General features: G+C 40.1%; 1 protein-coding gene across 1 annotated transcript in view; it reads right to left on the bottom strand.

Moving 5' to 3' along the window:
* The window catches only part of ryr3 (ryanodine receptor 3), a 68,590-nt gene that overhangs the window by 50,980 nt on the left and 2,765 nt on the right, over positions 1-14,845 (bottom strand). The window contains exons 3-19 of the mRNA XM_055149768.1: positions 11,997-12,101; positions 10,482-10,502; positions 8,797-8,811; positions 8,389-8,463; positions 8,230-8,308; positions 7,733-7,845; positions 6,189-6,288; positions 5,762-5,855; positions 5,488-5,562; positions 3,984-4,140; positions 3,514-3,678; positions 2,966-3,087; positions 2,709-2,886; positions 2,462-2,597; positions 1,191-1,286; positions 1,001-1,119; positions 360-493 (exon numbers count right to left, since the gene is read on the bottom strand). Coding sequence (XP_055005743.1) covers positions 360-493; positions 1,001-1,119; positions 1,191-1,286; positions 2,462-2,597; positions 2,709-2,886; positions 2,966-3,087; positions 3,514-3,678; positions 3,984-4,140; positions 5,488-5,562; positions 5,762-5,855; positions 6,189-6,288; positions 7,733-7,845; positions 8,230-8,308; positions 8,389-8,463; positions 8,797-8,811; positions 10,482-10,502; positions 11,997-12,101 — 1,784 coding nt within the window. The remainder of the gene's footprint in view (positions 1-359; positions 494-1,000; positions 1,120-1,190; positions 1,287-2,461; positions 2,598-2,708; positions 2,887-2,965; positions 3,088-3,513; positions 3,679-3,983; positions 4,141-5,487; positions 5,563-5,761; positions 5,856-6,188; positions 6,289-7,732; positions 7,846-8,229; positions 8,309-8,388; positions 8,464-8,796; positions 8,812-10,481; positions 10,503-11,996; positions 12,102-14,845) is intronic.

Here is a 14,845-nt window from a genome sequence, read left to right as displayed (position 1 = left end):
TCTCTTGGCTTTAAATCCTCGATCTCGGGAATCGTTGCCAACACAGAATGTATGGCTCGTCGCTGATTGGCTGGTGCCCAGACTCACATTTCCAGGGTTTCTGTGAACCGTCTAGTGTATTCTGATTCCTAACCTAGTCGCTGGAGAGAAATGAAATTGAGCAGAGGCACTAGGTGGTTACTGCCACTGTGAAAGAGGTCTATTGGCCAATGGTTTTCCAGTTAGACACTGTTTGCTAATGTGGGCATTGTGTCTCCATAGTAACTACTGAACACTCCGACATAGACATTCATGCAATACGTCCCCAGTGTGATATCACTGCCAAGTATCAATTAGCGAGATGCAATATCTCTTTTTACCTCTGAACATCATTGACAAGTTTGGTCTGAAGCAACAGGTCCCTCTTAGGAAGCAGGTGGTCAGAGATCAAGTTCTGATTGGCTCTGACTGCAACTCCATTACAGACACACAGAGAGCACAGGACGTCCAGAATCTAAAGCACAAGATTACATTATAAAATATCAGATTTTGTCACATGCTCTGAAAAAAAGTGTGAAAATATATAGTATATGTAATCCTTATCCTAATCTCACTCAATTATTTGTTTCACTCATCCTCCAACAACTACAAAAACGCTATGAGCTATTGGAACAGACTCATGTGATTAGCAGCTGTTGTTTACAAGCGTGCCCTTTCAGGCCCTGTGAATTGACAGAGTAAATATTGGAGCCCCAGTTTAACACAACACGTAAAACACATAGTGAGAAGGTAAACACAACAGATGGTAACATGATAGGAGGCTTAAGAAACAGCTATGGCACAGATTTATCTAACAAGCATCAAGTCCAAGGGTGTCTCTAAGCCTAATATAGGTCTTATTGAAGCCAATTGTAAATAGTATCCCTCCGCTCTCTGATGCTTGTTTACATGTTTATGTGTTGTGCTTTATGAGTAAATACTGCTGTAAACTAGTAAACAAATGTAAATATGTGATGTCAACCTTATGGTTCCGTCCATTTTTGTAGAGCAGAGAAATAATAGACTTGATGTGACTTTTTTGGATGATGTTCAGAGCCTCGGGACTTAACACCAAGATACAGTGGAGGACTTCCAGGATTCCTATAAAGCAATATTTTGTTATCAATGAATCATGTCCACTTTAAATATAATACCCATCTTTTTTTAAATACCTGATGAAGACTCCAGCCTCTCCAGTTTACTGATTAACCAGTCGAGGTTCTTGGAAAACTGGGCGCAGTTGGTCCTGTTGCCACGGATCAAGGCAGCTGAGCAATCAAATAAATGTGCAATGTAAAATGAGTCTAATTAGAGATAAAGGGAGAGGCCATCTTACACAAAACTTATAAGGCCAGACTATAAGGCCTGACTTACAATAGTTTGGTAGAGCTTTGTTTTAACTTAAAAGTAACATTAGAAAGTTTCCCAGTCTAATTTCTTGCAATTAGGATTCAAGGGCAGCAGACTGATAGTGCTCATTAACCACACTTTGTGCTAAAGTAAAGCTGATGACTGTTTAATATCCTCTAATTCTGCTGTTCCCCGAGCGTTCATTAAGAAAATTCTATAACTACATGTCCAGGTAGCTTCAAGGCAGGACCATTCGATATTGTTTGTAATGATTTTCACAAAGTGTTTGAAGTGGGCCCCTGTACAATTCATCATAAAACGCTCATTTTAAACATCCCGGCTCAGCATTCTTGAAGATGACCTCACTGCAGGAGGGCCACTGAGGGTCACACACTCTAACATGTCAAGGAAAGTCATCTGTGCTGGAAAAGTGATGGTTACCTTCAGCCCGGGCATCTTTCAGAGGGCAAAGCTGATTAATGATGGTAAAACAAGAAGCAATTTCAAAAATAAAACCTTTCAAGGTCACACTCTTAAAATGTGTGAAAAGGCGTTAGCACCTGCCAGGCCTTTTAATGACCCAGTTTGTTGTCCTGGAATGCCTCTTAATTCATCAAAAAACTGTGTTGTGAGCTCAGCTAAATAAAAATTTTAATTACGCAAACTTGTAAGATACATAAAAGCAGAAATCTGAGACCTTTACGTGTAATGTGCATCTAATTATCAAAAATTCAATGATGCAAACATGGAAGAAAAAGAATGCAAGAAAACTATGCTTCATTTTGGTCTGGGAGCATTGCTGACTATGCACCCTCTAGAAGAGGGATATACTTTGGCCTGTTACAAATATAATCAACAGTTTAAACTACCTACTTTTCCCAGTTTGAAACTTAAGTACACTGACAGCTCATCTTGATCTTTTCTGTGCTTACTTTGACTGGGATATAATTAAAGGTAATTTGCTACATTGTTCGGTAGCATTGTACATGGCCCCCACAAAGTTATAAACAGCTCTAGGTCAACCACTGAAACCTATAAGAAAAGGATGTGGAGTGGAGTTAGGGGTGAATTAGTGTGAATACAGTGTGCTCACCCAAAAGTTCATAAAGAAGGTTGCAAATCTCCTTCCATGCTGCACCAGCTTCCTCTCCAGCTACTTCTCCAAAATGTGCAGCATTGTTGTACACATTCATTCGGTCAATGCATTTGACCAAGAGAGCAAGCATACCCTAGGCAAACAGAACAAATTGTTCATTTTACTCGAAGTTAGACTGAAATTATATGTCCATCTTTGAACAAGAGATAGCCAGATTGAAGGCAGGTTTGATGACATTCCTTACCTCCTCTTTGAAGAGGTCTTGGCGTTTAATGAGTGACCGTAGGAGGGTTTGTTTCTCTTCGTGCTCCAGCTCAGAGTCTGGCTGCTTGAAATACTCAATCAAGTCATTGAGTGTCTGAAGCACCTCTTCTATGTACCCTGCCACCTGGGAGTCACCCTCCGTTGTGCTGTCTAAGGCTCTAGGAGCAAGGGAGAAATTATGCTGTTAGATGGTATTAACAGAGTATTGTAGAAGCATATTGTGCTCTAATGCTGTACTTGATGAAGTTGCTGAAGAGGAAGGTGGTGTTACGGATGATTCGTGCAGCTCGAGACTCCTCGTGCTGACAGCGCTGGAGGATCAGCCCATCGTCCATGTGACCCTCAGAGTGTAAGCAGGCCTGTGAGGAGCCACACAAACACACAGAGCGTGGCTCTTCTTTAGAAACACAGCCTAGTACATGATGAGTATGTTAAATCCAAACATTTCAATAAGCTAAAACAAATGTTTGCGGTACCCTCTATAAAAAGATAATTATGAAGATGATTAATCACTTGGAAGGTGTCAGGTGCACTGGCTTGCAGCCAAATCTGCATGGACACCCAGACACCAGAGAGAGGCGACTCTCATCTAACTGAAAGTACCGCAAGCCTGCCTAAAGCCAGTGTCCCACATAAAAGAAACTGCAATACCGCACTGTTATGGCTTATGAAAGAGGAGCTGTGTTATGACATTTTTACAGGACATATGACACTTAAATGTGGTTACTCTAATTCGCAGTATTGCTGTAATGTGGTATTAACAATGCCAGTAGGATTACAATTACCCTTCTTTTGAGCGGGCCGAGGCGGGAGGCTTTGGCGTCAGGAGCCTGGTAGGACAGCCACAGTCCTGTAGCCACGTGCATAACAAAGCACATGGTGTCTCCGTACTTAATCTCAGGTACACCCATGCCGTCGATGTCTCGCTTTGGGCCCATGTCACCCTTTTCCTGTAGGGTGACACAAATGTGAAAGAGACCATTTTATGAAGGGCATTTACATTTAGAGAACATGGCAAAAAGTTGCAATTACGAAAAAAAGCTCCAAGGAAAGTTGTGCAAATGGGTAAAAAGAAAGTGCATTTTAGTGTTTATTTTTATGTGCTAGAAATGAGAAATGCAATAAATTGAAGGCTTTAACATTTACTGCTCTGTCTGCTCAATAATTCTGAAAAGGTCATTTAGGGAGCTCTAACCTCATTGGAGACTTGTTTAGAAACCACTAATGAGAAAGTCTGGTAAAGATTTTACTGTACTTTGGAGGGCCTGAAGCAGAAAGCCGTGGCAGTGGTATCCGACTTCTCCCTGTCCTGAAGAACCAGGCCCTTGTCTTCAGTCAGTCCCAGGTAATAGCCCGTGGAGAGGTGGCGTAGTCGGAAAGGCTGTCCCCATCGGATGTGACTACCACTCCAGCTGAACAAAGTTAAACCACACAGTTACACAATGGTATGACAAAGCATCCATCATATTAGGCTGGTAGTAGGACTGCAACTTTCAGAGTAGTCTTCTAGCAGCATATTTTTACTCCTATTTGAGTAATGTTTTTATTGAAGTAACAGTACTCTTACTCTTCAGTAGTGTAAGACTGTTCCTTTTTTCTGGATTACATTACCGTATTTTCCGGACTATTGAGCACACCTGAATATAAGCCACATCAAGTAAATTTTAACAAAAGTTTAAAATTGTACACCTGAATATAAGCCGTAGGTGTCCACGTCTTCAAGAACGTTTTCAAATTCAGGCCACCTGCTTTTATTGACTCCGAAAGCTTTTATTGTCTTTTTGCAATGAGTCAGTTTGTCACGCTGCCGTTGCCAAAATCTCACTATCGACTCATTGATGCCGAGCTCATGTGCAGCAGCTCTGTTTCCTTCTTTGACAGCCACATCAATCACCGTTAACTTAAAAGCTGCATCATCTGTATTTCTTCATGTGTTTTCCATGAGGACGGTGTGTGTATGAAGCGCAAAATAACTGTTCAAAACACAATCAAATGAGCATCTTCCTTGGCGCATGACCCCCGCTCTACTGCACATGTCTCCTGCAGAAAGAACCGCTGTCCTGTCTGTATCATGTCAGTGTCTTGGAGGATTTCAGCAAATTTCAGACTCTCCTGGAGGCTAGAATAGTTGTATCAATTAGGTAAGAGTGGATGTCCGGCTACTGAAGTTTGAGACGTTTCTTCTTGTCTGCGGGTGTTTTTTGCTGTGCGGTCGCTGTCTGCTCCGTGCGTGTTTGCATGTGCAGCGGGTGGTGCAGCTTTGTAGCTTACTGAAGTCATGCTGGGACACCTGAGTGAAGTAGTGTATAGGGTGCTCTGGATTGGGGCGCGCAGTCGTTTTTTGATGGGGTTGGAGTCTTATGAGTGCGCCCTATAGTGCGGAAAATACGGTATATTATTTTGAGGTAATATTACTCTTACTTGCGTACATTTTCTGGCAACTCAACCCGTGTCATCTATAGTCTTTTGTCTGATTTTAAATAACAAATATGGTGAGTTCAGGGTTTAGTTCAGAACTCTAAAAGTGAGCGCTGACACATCCATCTGCAAAGTACAAAAGCAGATGACAAGATGGGGGAAAGGTGTAGATGGCCAGTTAAAGGAGGTACAACACAGCTTCCAATCTAAAGTGACAGCCGGCCCTGAACTCCAGAAGGTTTTTATATATAGCTCATATTACTGCGGTGTTGTAGGCAGTGCAAAACATCACTTCGGAACCAGCTGTCATAAAACTACTATGGATTTAATAGTGTGCCCACCTGATCCTCAACGGCTCCAGTCTCCACAGCGATCGGGCCCTGGATGCTCCTTTCCCTGCCTCATAGTTCACTATCCTGAGGACAAAGAACAGCACCACAATGCCTTAAATAAAATATATCTTTTGGGAAATATATAGTAGTTGCAATAATAAAAAATGTACTGTAAGTTCCAAAGTTTTACAACAACAAATGGGTAAGGATCATAAAAAGTAAGCAGCAAGAAATGGGTTCAAATTCATTGTAATTTAGCTTCAAATCAATTAAACATACTGACCTTTGCTCCTCTTCACTCTTGTCTGCTCCTGGGATGGTTAAACTCTCATCGTGTCCATGACAAAGTCGCATAACATGGCCACCAATCAAATAACCTAAAAAACAATGAGAAATGGTACTAAAGTGGTATTGGGCCAAACAGCTGGCATATCTTTAGCCTCTTAGTAAAATTGCTTAACAACTTTTGAGACAATGAACTGGGCTGACTGGGCAGTTGTTGTTTTTTTTTTTTTTTTTTGATTGGCTGAGGCAGTGACACCTAATGATGCTGCAAGGTCTGAACAATAAAATGAAACAGAAAACTCAATTTGGACAAAAAATCAGCCGTTAAGCTATAAACTGGGAATCTGTCAAGTAGCGTCAAGGAGAAATGTGAGGATAACAAAACGAGCCATATTTTGTCGTCAGTAGTTTGAAGTGAAACGTACCTACAGCCATGTTGGCCGAGGAGCAGGTGGGCTGGACGTTCCACAGAGTCTGCATGAAAGAAGCGTCCACCTGGAAGTTCCCATTGGAGGCGGAGAGGTGCTGCAAACGGCGAGTCAATACTGAATATCGAGCCAATTACCACTAATAAAGTTACAGAATATACTAGATCAATGACTTTGATTTAGCAAAATAAGATGAAGAATACACATTAAATAGTGTAATAAAGTACATTAAAGGTCCAATACTAGGCAAATTGATTCTTGTGAGCTCTAAGCCATGTTATAGTGCTGTTAACTCAATAAAAACATACGCTTTCATTCACACAAGTCGTTAATTAGACGTTTTATTCATCTGTCTACATCTCAGTTCAAAATGTTCTTTTCTTGTGATATTGTGCAGCTGTAGTTTTCAAGTTAATGGCTCCCTTTTACCTTTTGTTCAGTCGAGGTTGTCAATTCCAGGGCTGAAATTGTCCAAATTATTCTAGTAAAGGTGTACAGAGTTTAGTTTTTTTGTTTGAGAGAAGAACTCAGCCTAAATTTAACATGTGTGAATGAAACAAAACACAACTTCTAGTATGTTTGTAATGAGGAAACAACATTATGAACATCAAAACATAGATCAGACAACAGCGTAATATGGGCCCTTTAAGAAATTTTAAGAAAAAGTTGGTATTTAGGAGCTTAATAAAATATCAAAACCATAGACTTCTTTTTTTCCATCTAAACACCCACTCAAGCCAGGAAGAAGTATCTAATGAGCCTGTGTTTGTCCAATATAGTTTTGTATCTGTTTTTTTTATCTGTAGTCTCTTTTAAAATTCCGCTCACTCATCTGTTTCTTTACTGAGCAAGTTAATTGAGGTCAGGTAGAGCTGTGCATATGGGATACAGAGCATTATAACTACAGGCTCATCAGACAGAATGGCACTTTCTCAAGGGGGAGTGCAGGAGGAGAGGCGGCTTCACAGGTAATCAGATTTCCATTACCGATATGGGCTCAAAAGTCTCCTCCTCAATTGCCTTGTCACTTGTACTGTGTTGGTGAACTGAGATGGGGAATCCAAGTTTTCCAAAGGCTATTAAACTACGGCAAAACAGATGAGCCCAGCTATGCCATGAGCATATCATAGACTGCATAAAGAAGTGGACTAATGGAGTATGACCCCCATAGTATTTGGCTCTAGTCAATTATAGGAGCGAGTTTGGGGCCAACCTCAATATTAGGAATACTAATTTATTTACGTACAAAACAGTGAAATAAAACACTAGGATCATGTAGATCAGTTTGAATACAAACATTTTAAGACAAAAATGACAAGGCTCACTGCAGCAGTTAGAGTGAGGGGTGACAATTTTTTAAGGTAAAGTCAATTAGAGCCAGAGTTGATGAATATGAAAAGCAGGGGCGACTTTGGTTTGTTCATTTATGTACACAGTCTATGATGCATATTGATTGGTAGTTTTTAGTTGGTCAGAAAACATAACTAGGTGTTTTCCCTTTGTCATTCTTGAACTTGTAAGTTATATAGCTAGATACCTACCAGATATCTCTCTGTGGAGACGCTCACAAGGATCAGATCGTCTCCAATTCGGACCTTCTCTCCCTCTGACCTCTGCTTAGAGGCAGGATGAATGGTCCACCAGCAAGCCTCACCTGCACACAGTCATTCAAATGACTCTTAAACATATGATAGATACTACACTTGACATCGCACAAAGGCTGAAGTGTCAAGTACAGTACAGGACAACGCAGTGATGAAGCAGGGCTGTTGGGTGGTTTGAAATGAATAACAGGTGGTATTTCTTCAGTAATTTTGATGAAGAGTAATTATTACCAGCCCTACATTAATGAAATATTAATTCAAGCATCTAATAGTAAATAATATAATGGCATCAGAGTTAGCATTTCTATTTAAAATCATATAGTAGTGTGAGATATATTTAGATTCTTAAAATGCAAGCTGAAATGTTTTAATTGTGTTGTCCAAGAGAGAATAATGAACAAAACCTGTACCAGTACTGGTACTGTCTCCTGTACCTATTGAGTCTTCTTGTAGTCCCACATCGAAGGACAACTTGTCTGTCAAAGACCGTGATGTCTTCAAACAGGTCAGATACTGGATTACAAAGTAACAGATTAGTGCAAATATGTGGTACAGTTTAAGTCCATGAAAGTTGTGCCTAATGATGCACTTACCATTCCACTAAAGGAGTGTCGTAGGAGGATGGCATGACCATAAAGGAGGGTCCGGTGACCCCCTCCTTGTCCCGCCTGGGACAGACAAAAATACATATTTTAGAACATCATATGTGCACATTATACTCCTCCTGACATATAACTCTTCAGTTTAACTTTTATTATAGTAAAGTTTAAACCAATAGGAGAGCATGCTGGAGTGATAAGATATGGAACAGTAAAAAAAAAATGCTGTGTTTGAGTTTCAGTCAGAATGCAGGCAAAAAAACAATGATAATGGCACGCATTTTCACAATCAGATCATACAGAAACACATCTCGAAAAAGAGGAAACGCACATTCTTTCAAGGGAAATGTGAACGTAAGGATTAGACGTTTCTAGACTCAAAAATTCAAAACTTACACTTACCCTTTTAATCAACCTCTAGAGGCAGTAAAAAAGAATACATTTTTGTCTTAGGTAATGCCATGCAATGCTTAATGATCTCATTGCACTTTCTACAACAGCAATATGTTTCCCTTACTAAAAGTAGAAACATTCTTTAGAATGTTTGAAATGAAGGAGGAGGACAGGTAAGAAAATTAAGGAGTCTGCTGTTTGATAAATGCAGACATCTTCTTGTCAAGAGGCAAGATTAAGCACTTTCTATTCAAATACTTCCTTCAAAACTATGTCGTGCATCATTGACACACTGAAATCAGCCCATTGGAAATGTTAAAGGCACAGTATGTGACCTTCTGGAGGCGGCACGTCTTCTGCATGAGTTCATGGAAATAGAAAGGTAAACCATACTTCGGAACAACATCAGTGCCTCCTCAAGTCAGTATCTAGTTTGGATACTAGTAAAATGTCAATTAGCATCTGGGTATGATTCTTTTGGTCAGCCCAACTCCCTGTCCAGCACACTCCCTTCACATTATATCTACTACAAAGGTGTGACTCTTTCACTGATGGTGGACTGAAATGGTTTGATAAAAGACAAATGGACTGGAGAGTGGTGCAGCAGCTGGTCTGAAGTGGGCAGCCTGGTATTTCAGGCCTGTGCTCATGCTGACACATCAGTGCAGAGAAGTGTGACCTTTGCTCGCTCCTCTGCCGCTCCCGTCAACAACACTACATGGTTTGTTCCATTTCATTTACATTCACAGGTGTAGTGTGGATCCACTCCTCCACACATAGACTACTCACTCAGCTACATCGCTCTGGGAAGTGTTGTGCTCTTGTGTCATCAAAGATTACCAGTACTGCTGACTGTGGTTTCATTCTAATAAAAATAGCATATTAATCTCATATATTAAGCTACACAAGGGCAGACAGGTCAACAGGAGTGGCTGTTGAACTTATAACTGAGCCTCAAGTATTTTTCGCAGTTGATTTTACAGGCAAGGTGTTATATGTTTCATTCTCTTTGTTTCTATCTCATGCTTGTTATCAGCATACAGTCAAGTTTACGTAAAGTAGCTTTTATTAAAAAGAGTTTATAATATAAACATAAATTGAAGAATGAAAAAAACAGAGAACTGGAAAAAAAAATGTTTTAAGAACTCACTGAAATCTAAAGGGATTTCAGGACATTTCCTCAGGTCAGATCATCAGATCATCAAATGAAATGTTAAACCAAACCCAGAGAAAACAGAGCTGCTCACACAATGTTTCCACATTATCATTTAGAGGAATCTCTTCATAACGTGTGTGTCACTGTAACTGCAAACATCTGACTTATGTGCACAAGGAGACAGCGCCATGTCTATTTCAGGATTGTCATAAGTTAAAGTTTAGGGCCCTGTCACTGGGATATTGATTGTGTCCGGTCTGGTGAGTGATGGTGTGCTGAGAACTTTATCTGACGCTATCACAAAAACGAATACATTTGTACACTCACACGGTTACACTTATCACTTTGTCAATTAAGATGGATGTATGCTGACGTTTTCACTATCTGTCATTTTGTTTTGTTTTTTCTAACTAATATCAGTGATACGAGTGACAATCAAGTAAAGGCATGTGAAAGCAGAGGGTGAGAGGTGGTATTAAATCATTCGGGGACATGGACATGCAATCTGACGAGGCAATGAACAAGCAAATCAACCTACCCATTTTTCATGGTCAGCACTCTAGTGACACAAATACAAATAGAATGTGTTATTGCAAAGTGTGGCAGCAATTACACTATGTGTTACACTATGTGAGAATAACAGGGAGAGAAATGGGCCCACTCTCAGGTAGTGATGATTTATTAGCCCCTTTTTCAGAGTTGCATTCTAGCCAGCAGTGGAGTGCTGCCAAACAAGGCCAGCCACCCATGAGGCTTTGTTGACTACAATACAAATCTGCTCACTGCCTAATCACAATGCAGAGCTGACTGTCAGCAGACCAACGCTGAGAGCTACCGACCACGCTGTGTGCTGCATTATGGGACTCACAGCCACTCAGTGAGCCCCACTCTGTAGTATGTGTACTCTGTGTACTTTGTGCACTCTGTGTACTGATGCACTCAGGGCTGTGGTAGACACTGAGGCTGTAAATGCACTGCAGGCATTCATGCTATACAGATATTCTCATCTCTTGCTCCTTTTGGACTCCATTGGTCTGTGTACAATAAGACTGAGTGTTAAAAGCACAGAACTCAGGTTCCTTGAGGAATAGAGATAGAATGCCACTGCTTCTAGACAGTAATGACTTGTTTCTCTATATAAAATGTTTTAAAAAGGAAGCAATGTTTTCTCTTTGTTTCTGGTTGTTTTGAAAATACAGAAGAATTTGGTCCCAAAAAGGCAGGCCCCATTTTGACATGGTGTCTTAAAAGGTAGTACTGGTGAAGGTAAAATGGTGCATAGAAATACATATAACTGTGATGATGCCATCAGAAGAATGTGGAGCTCCCAGAGGCACTGATTAAGAAAGAGCAGAGCGCAGAAAGAGTGCACTCACAGATCAGTCTGCTCTGGTCCTGTCCCCACACGCACTTTCAATATCGCACTGTCTCGTCTCTTTCACTACACAGTACGGGCCCAAAAAGAAACAGACACCTGCAGTTGAACAACTGAGTATAGATGATCTTACTCATCACTTTACATGAAAAATTGTATTAATGATGAGATAATATAATCACACCAAACCCATATCTGAAGAACATCTTCTTGTGAACATCTTGTTTTCGTGTGTCTTCCTTCTGTAAGGCTGAAGTTGTGATTCCATGTATTGGTTTGTTTGTTGTTCTTATTTGGTCTAAACAAAGGTGAAATCCTGGAAAGTTGCCTTGGGGTGCATTCCCACTTGTCATGATTGCGTCCTGGTTTAAGTCCTGGTCTTTAGTCCTGGTCCAAACCTGGTTTAGTCCAGGTTTAGTTTTAGGTTAAGTCCCAGTTCAGACACCCACTTGTATTGTATAAGTACAAGCTTCAAAACTATGCAGTGTTTAATGTTTTAACTGTATTTGAATTATTTTTCAGTTATTTACGATAGAATCCTGAATCTGTATCTTGAATTGGGAACCCACACTTGGTGATATCTGTTTTGGTTCAGTTTTAGTCCAAAATCACATTTTGTTTAATATGGTACTAGAGAAATAGAAAACAATATTAGGGAGCAGACAGTAGAGCACTCACCCCTTCGCTGCTCTGCCCGGTGTTCGCCAGCATCTCCTGCAGAGCTCGCACCGACAGAGACTGCTCCAGCACGAAGTTACAGATGCACAAGTCTGGAGGAACATACTGTGGCAGGGAAAGGAAAAACAAAATCAGGAATCAATTAAGGTTGTCCAAAGTATTGAAAATCAGATACTAATCGATTATTGAAACTAGATATTCATTTGAACTAAATCAATACAAATCATATTCACATGAAGGAAGTGAACCTTTCCTGAATAGCTTTAGAATGATCTTGAGCTGTATCAGAACAAGTATAAGAGCACATAGACTCGTATACACCCATGGACAATTATGGAACCTACCTGGACCATTGAAGGATTACAAAGATATAAGACAACATGGGACATGGACCACAGAAACAAAGTCCTATGGTTTAATGTTGAAAATTACATTCTATTGTCTAAAGAAAGAATGTTTTTTTATCATCATTGTAGTATCGAAATCAGCATTGAGTATCTAGTCTCTTCCTTACAGTAGTATTGAAAACGAGTTTGAAATTTTTGCAAATATGTATTGAATGTGTGGCCAAATTGACTGCAAAATAACATGAATTGTGCAATGAGAGGACTGTGCAATATTGGGAACCATGCAATGAGTGGAGAGCAAAATATTTAATTGTTTGGCCACCTGTGACCCCAGCTCTTTGGGACAACAGATGGAAATTAGTCTTAGGCTACAATCCGGTGTGTACATTCATGCTGTGTTATGTTTGTCCATTAACATGCTCTGTCCCAAACAAATAAATAAATAAATATTTTGTACCTCCATCACCCTTTACTCAAGAGTTAGTGCGTAAACTAGGTTATCCAGTATAAACTGTGTACTATGTAGGAATGTGTCTTTTTCTTTAAAATGTACCTAATGAACCTTTATCTATCAAAGACATCATTAGAGAAGTGTGACCCTTAATTACATTTTTTTGGCTTGAGTATATGTTCTTTTAACTTTTCAACAAAACAATACCCCAGGCCCAGAGGCTTATCACGTGAAACACTTTGTAGAAGTCTGGAATAGAAATTTGAGACCTTAGAGATTGCACAATACTGCCTGTATAGTAAGCGTGCTTGTATTTTTATTCATCGTTACTTATAGTCAGAGGTGTTGTGGAGATGTAAGTATTGGGCGTCTGCAGGACTCGGTAACAGAAGCAGTTGACCCCTGACCCGAGCAGTGAAGTGAGAAATGTGAGCGCAGGGAAGGGCTGTGGTGATAATGAGCAGAGCCTGTGCTGAAACTCAACACGTGACGCTCCGGGAGGCACAGCAGGACAGGACAGAACAGGGACCATCAGGAGAACTCACATATGAAATCGACAATCATCACAGATGTCACTACATGACTCAGACAAGACCACTGCAGCGCGGAGTCCAACATTTTTGTCCATTTTTACTCCCTATGCAGAGCCCAGACCAGAAAGCAGACGTGTGACTGACAGAGTCTACCTTCATGACACTAACATAACCGTCAGTGAAGGATAAGCTGGAACATGGCTGTCAGGTCTTATCACTTCATAATAACTTCCTTCATTGGGCCTGAGCTTGAAATACACAGCTTGTGAAGCAAAGCGTGCTGGTGTGGAGGCTGTGATCATCTGCTTATCACCCTGCCACATTATAGCGTGTAAAGCCCAGTCAAACCAGCAGCAAATATGCCATTATGCTATTATTGACAACAGCATAAATCACAATGTGCACTATACATATACTCAAAGTACATTATCCTTCAGCGTGGACAACAGTCTTACAGAGATGCCCCTTGGGACCAGAGATAATCATTCCAATTTCATTTCTCAAAATCTAAGACATCACAGTCTGATCAGGAAGCAGAACTCATACAGAAACATCAGCTAAGATATCTGCGTCACAAATCCACTGTGGTTGTTTTAGATCTTGGATTGTCCGGCCATAGAGAAGACTAAAGTTGGAGTGCGTCAGCTGTCCTCTGAACTTAACTTTGGAGATGCTCTTTACCTAATTAACTCAATGCAAAGTGTCTGCACTTTACCAAAGCAGATGGAGACCACAGAATGAGGCTACTGGTTTTACTGTCTCTTTGATTTACAGTATCGAGAAGAAAGCATGCCAAGAACTCATTCAGACCTGGTGCACTGCTGGCACGAGCTATTAAGTACACATTATTATAATTAGCATATATTTCATATTTACGTACTCAAATTCTCACTAAAATAACACAATATTAATTACCCCAAAATCACTCATCAGAACACAAGTTTTTGCCAATCCAAAATAAAAAACGAGCTGAGCATTTACAGCTGAGACAGTTTCATAAACTTAAGTGAGCTGCACTTCCTAGATTACTTTTCACAACTTTGATATTGTGTATAACTTTTAAAGGCATTCCATCAGCAGGACAACTAAATTACCCTGTCAGCTTACTTTTAACACATTTTTACACATCTCCAAACTTTGCAATTAAAGAGATTTCACAGCTCACATTTACATTAATAAAAAAGTTAAGTGGTATTATTAAAATCACTGTGTGGTGAATAATATGGGCGCATCTTAAATGAATATTGATCAAATGGAGATTTTAATTACAGTATAGCCAGGTCTTGGGTCTATGATCCATTTGTGAATTTACCTTTTGGATATTTAATGGCAAAGTCTAATACAATCAACAAATCTGTCTCTTACTGGGAGAGGTTTAAAGGAGTTTAGAGTCTGAAAACCACAGATAGATAGAAATTGTACCACATTAACTCTAACATTAATACTTTGCAGCTGCTGTCATCACCATTCCCTGGGAGTGTGAAGCTAACCGAAAGCACTGCTCTGTCTGAAGCTCTG

The sequence above is a fragment of the Boleophthalmus pectinirostris genome, unplaced genomic scaffold (assembly GCF_026225935.1).
Source record: "Boleophthalmus pectinirostris isolate CB_2022bp ecotype Guang Dong unplaced genomic scaffold, ASM2622593v1 HiC_scaffold_13, whole genome shotgun sequence".
Taxonomy (NCBI): Eukaryota; Metazoa; Chordata; class Actinopteri; order Gobiiformes; family Gobiidae; genus Boleophthalmus; species Boleophthalmus pectinirostris.
The sequence above is the reverse complement of the archived record's forward strand: the minus strand, read 5'-3'. Positions and strand labels throughout refer to the sequence as shown.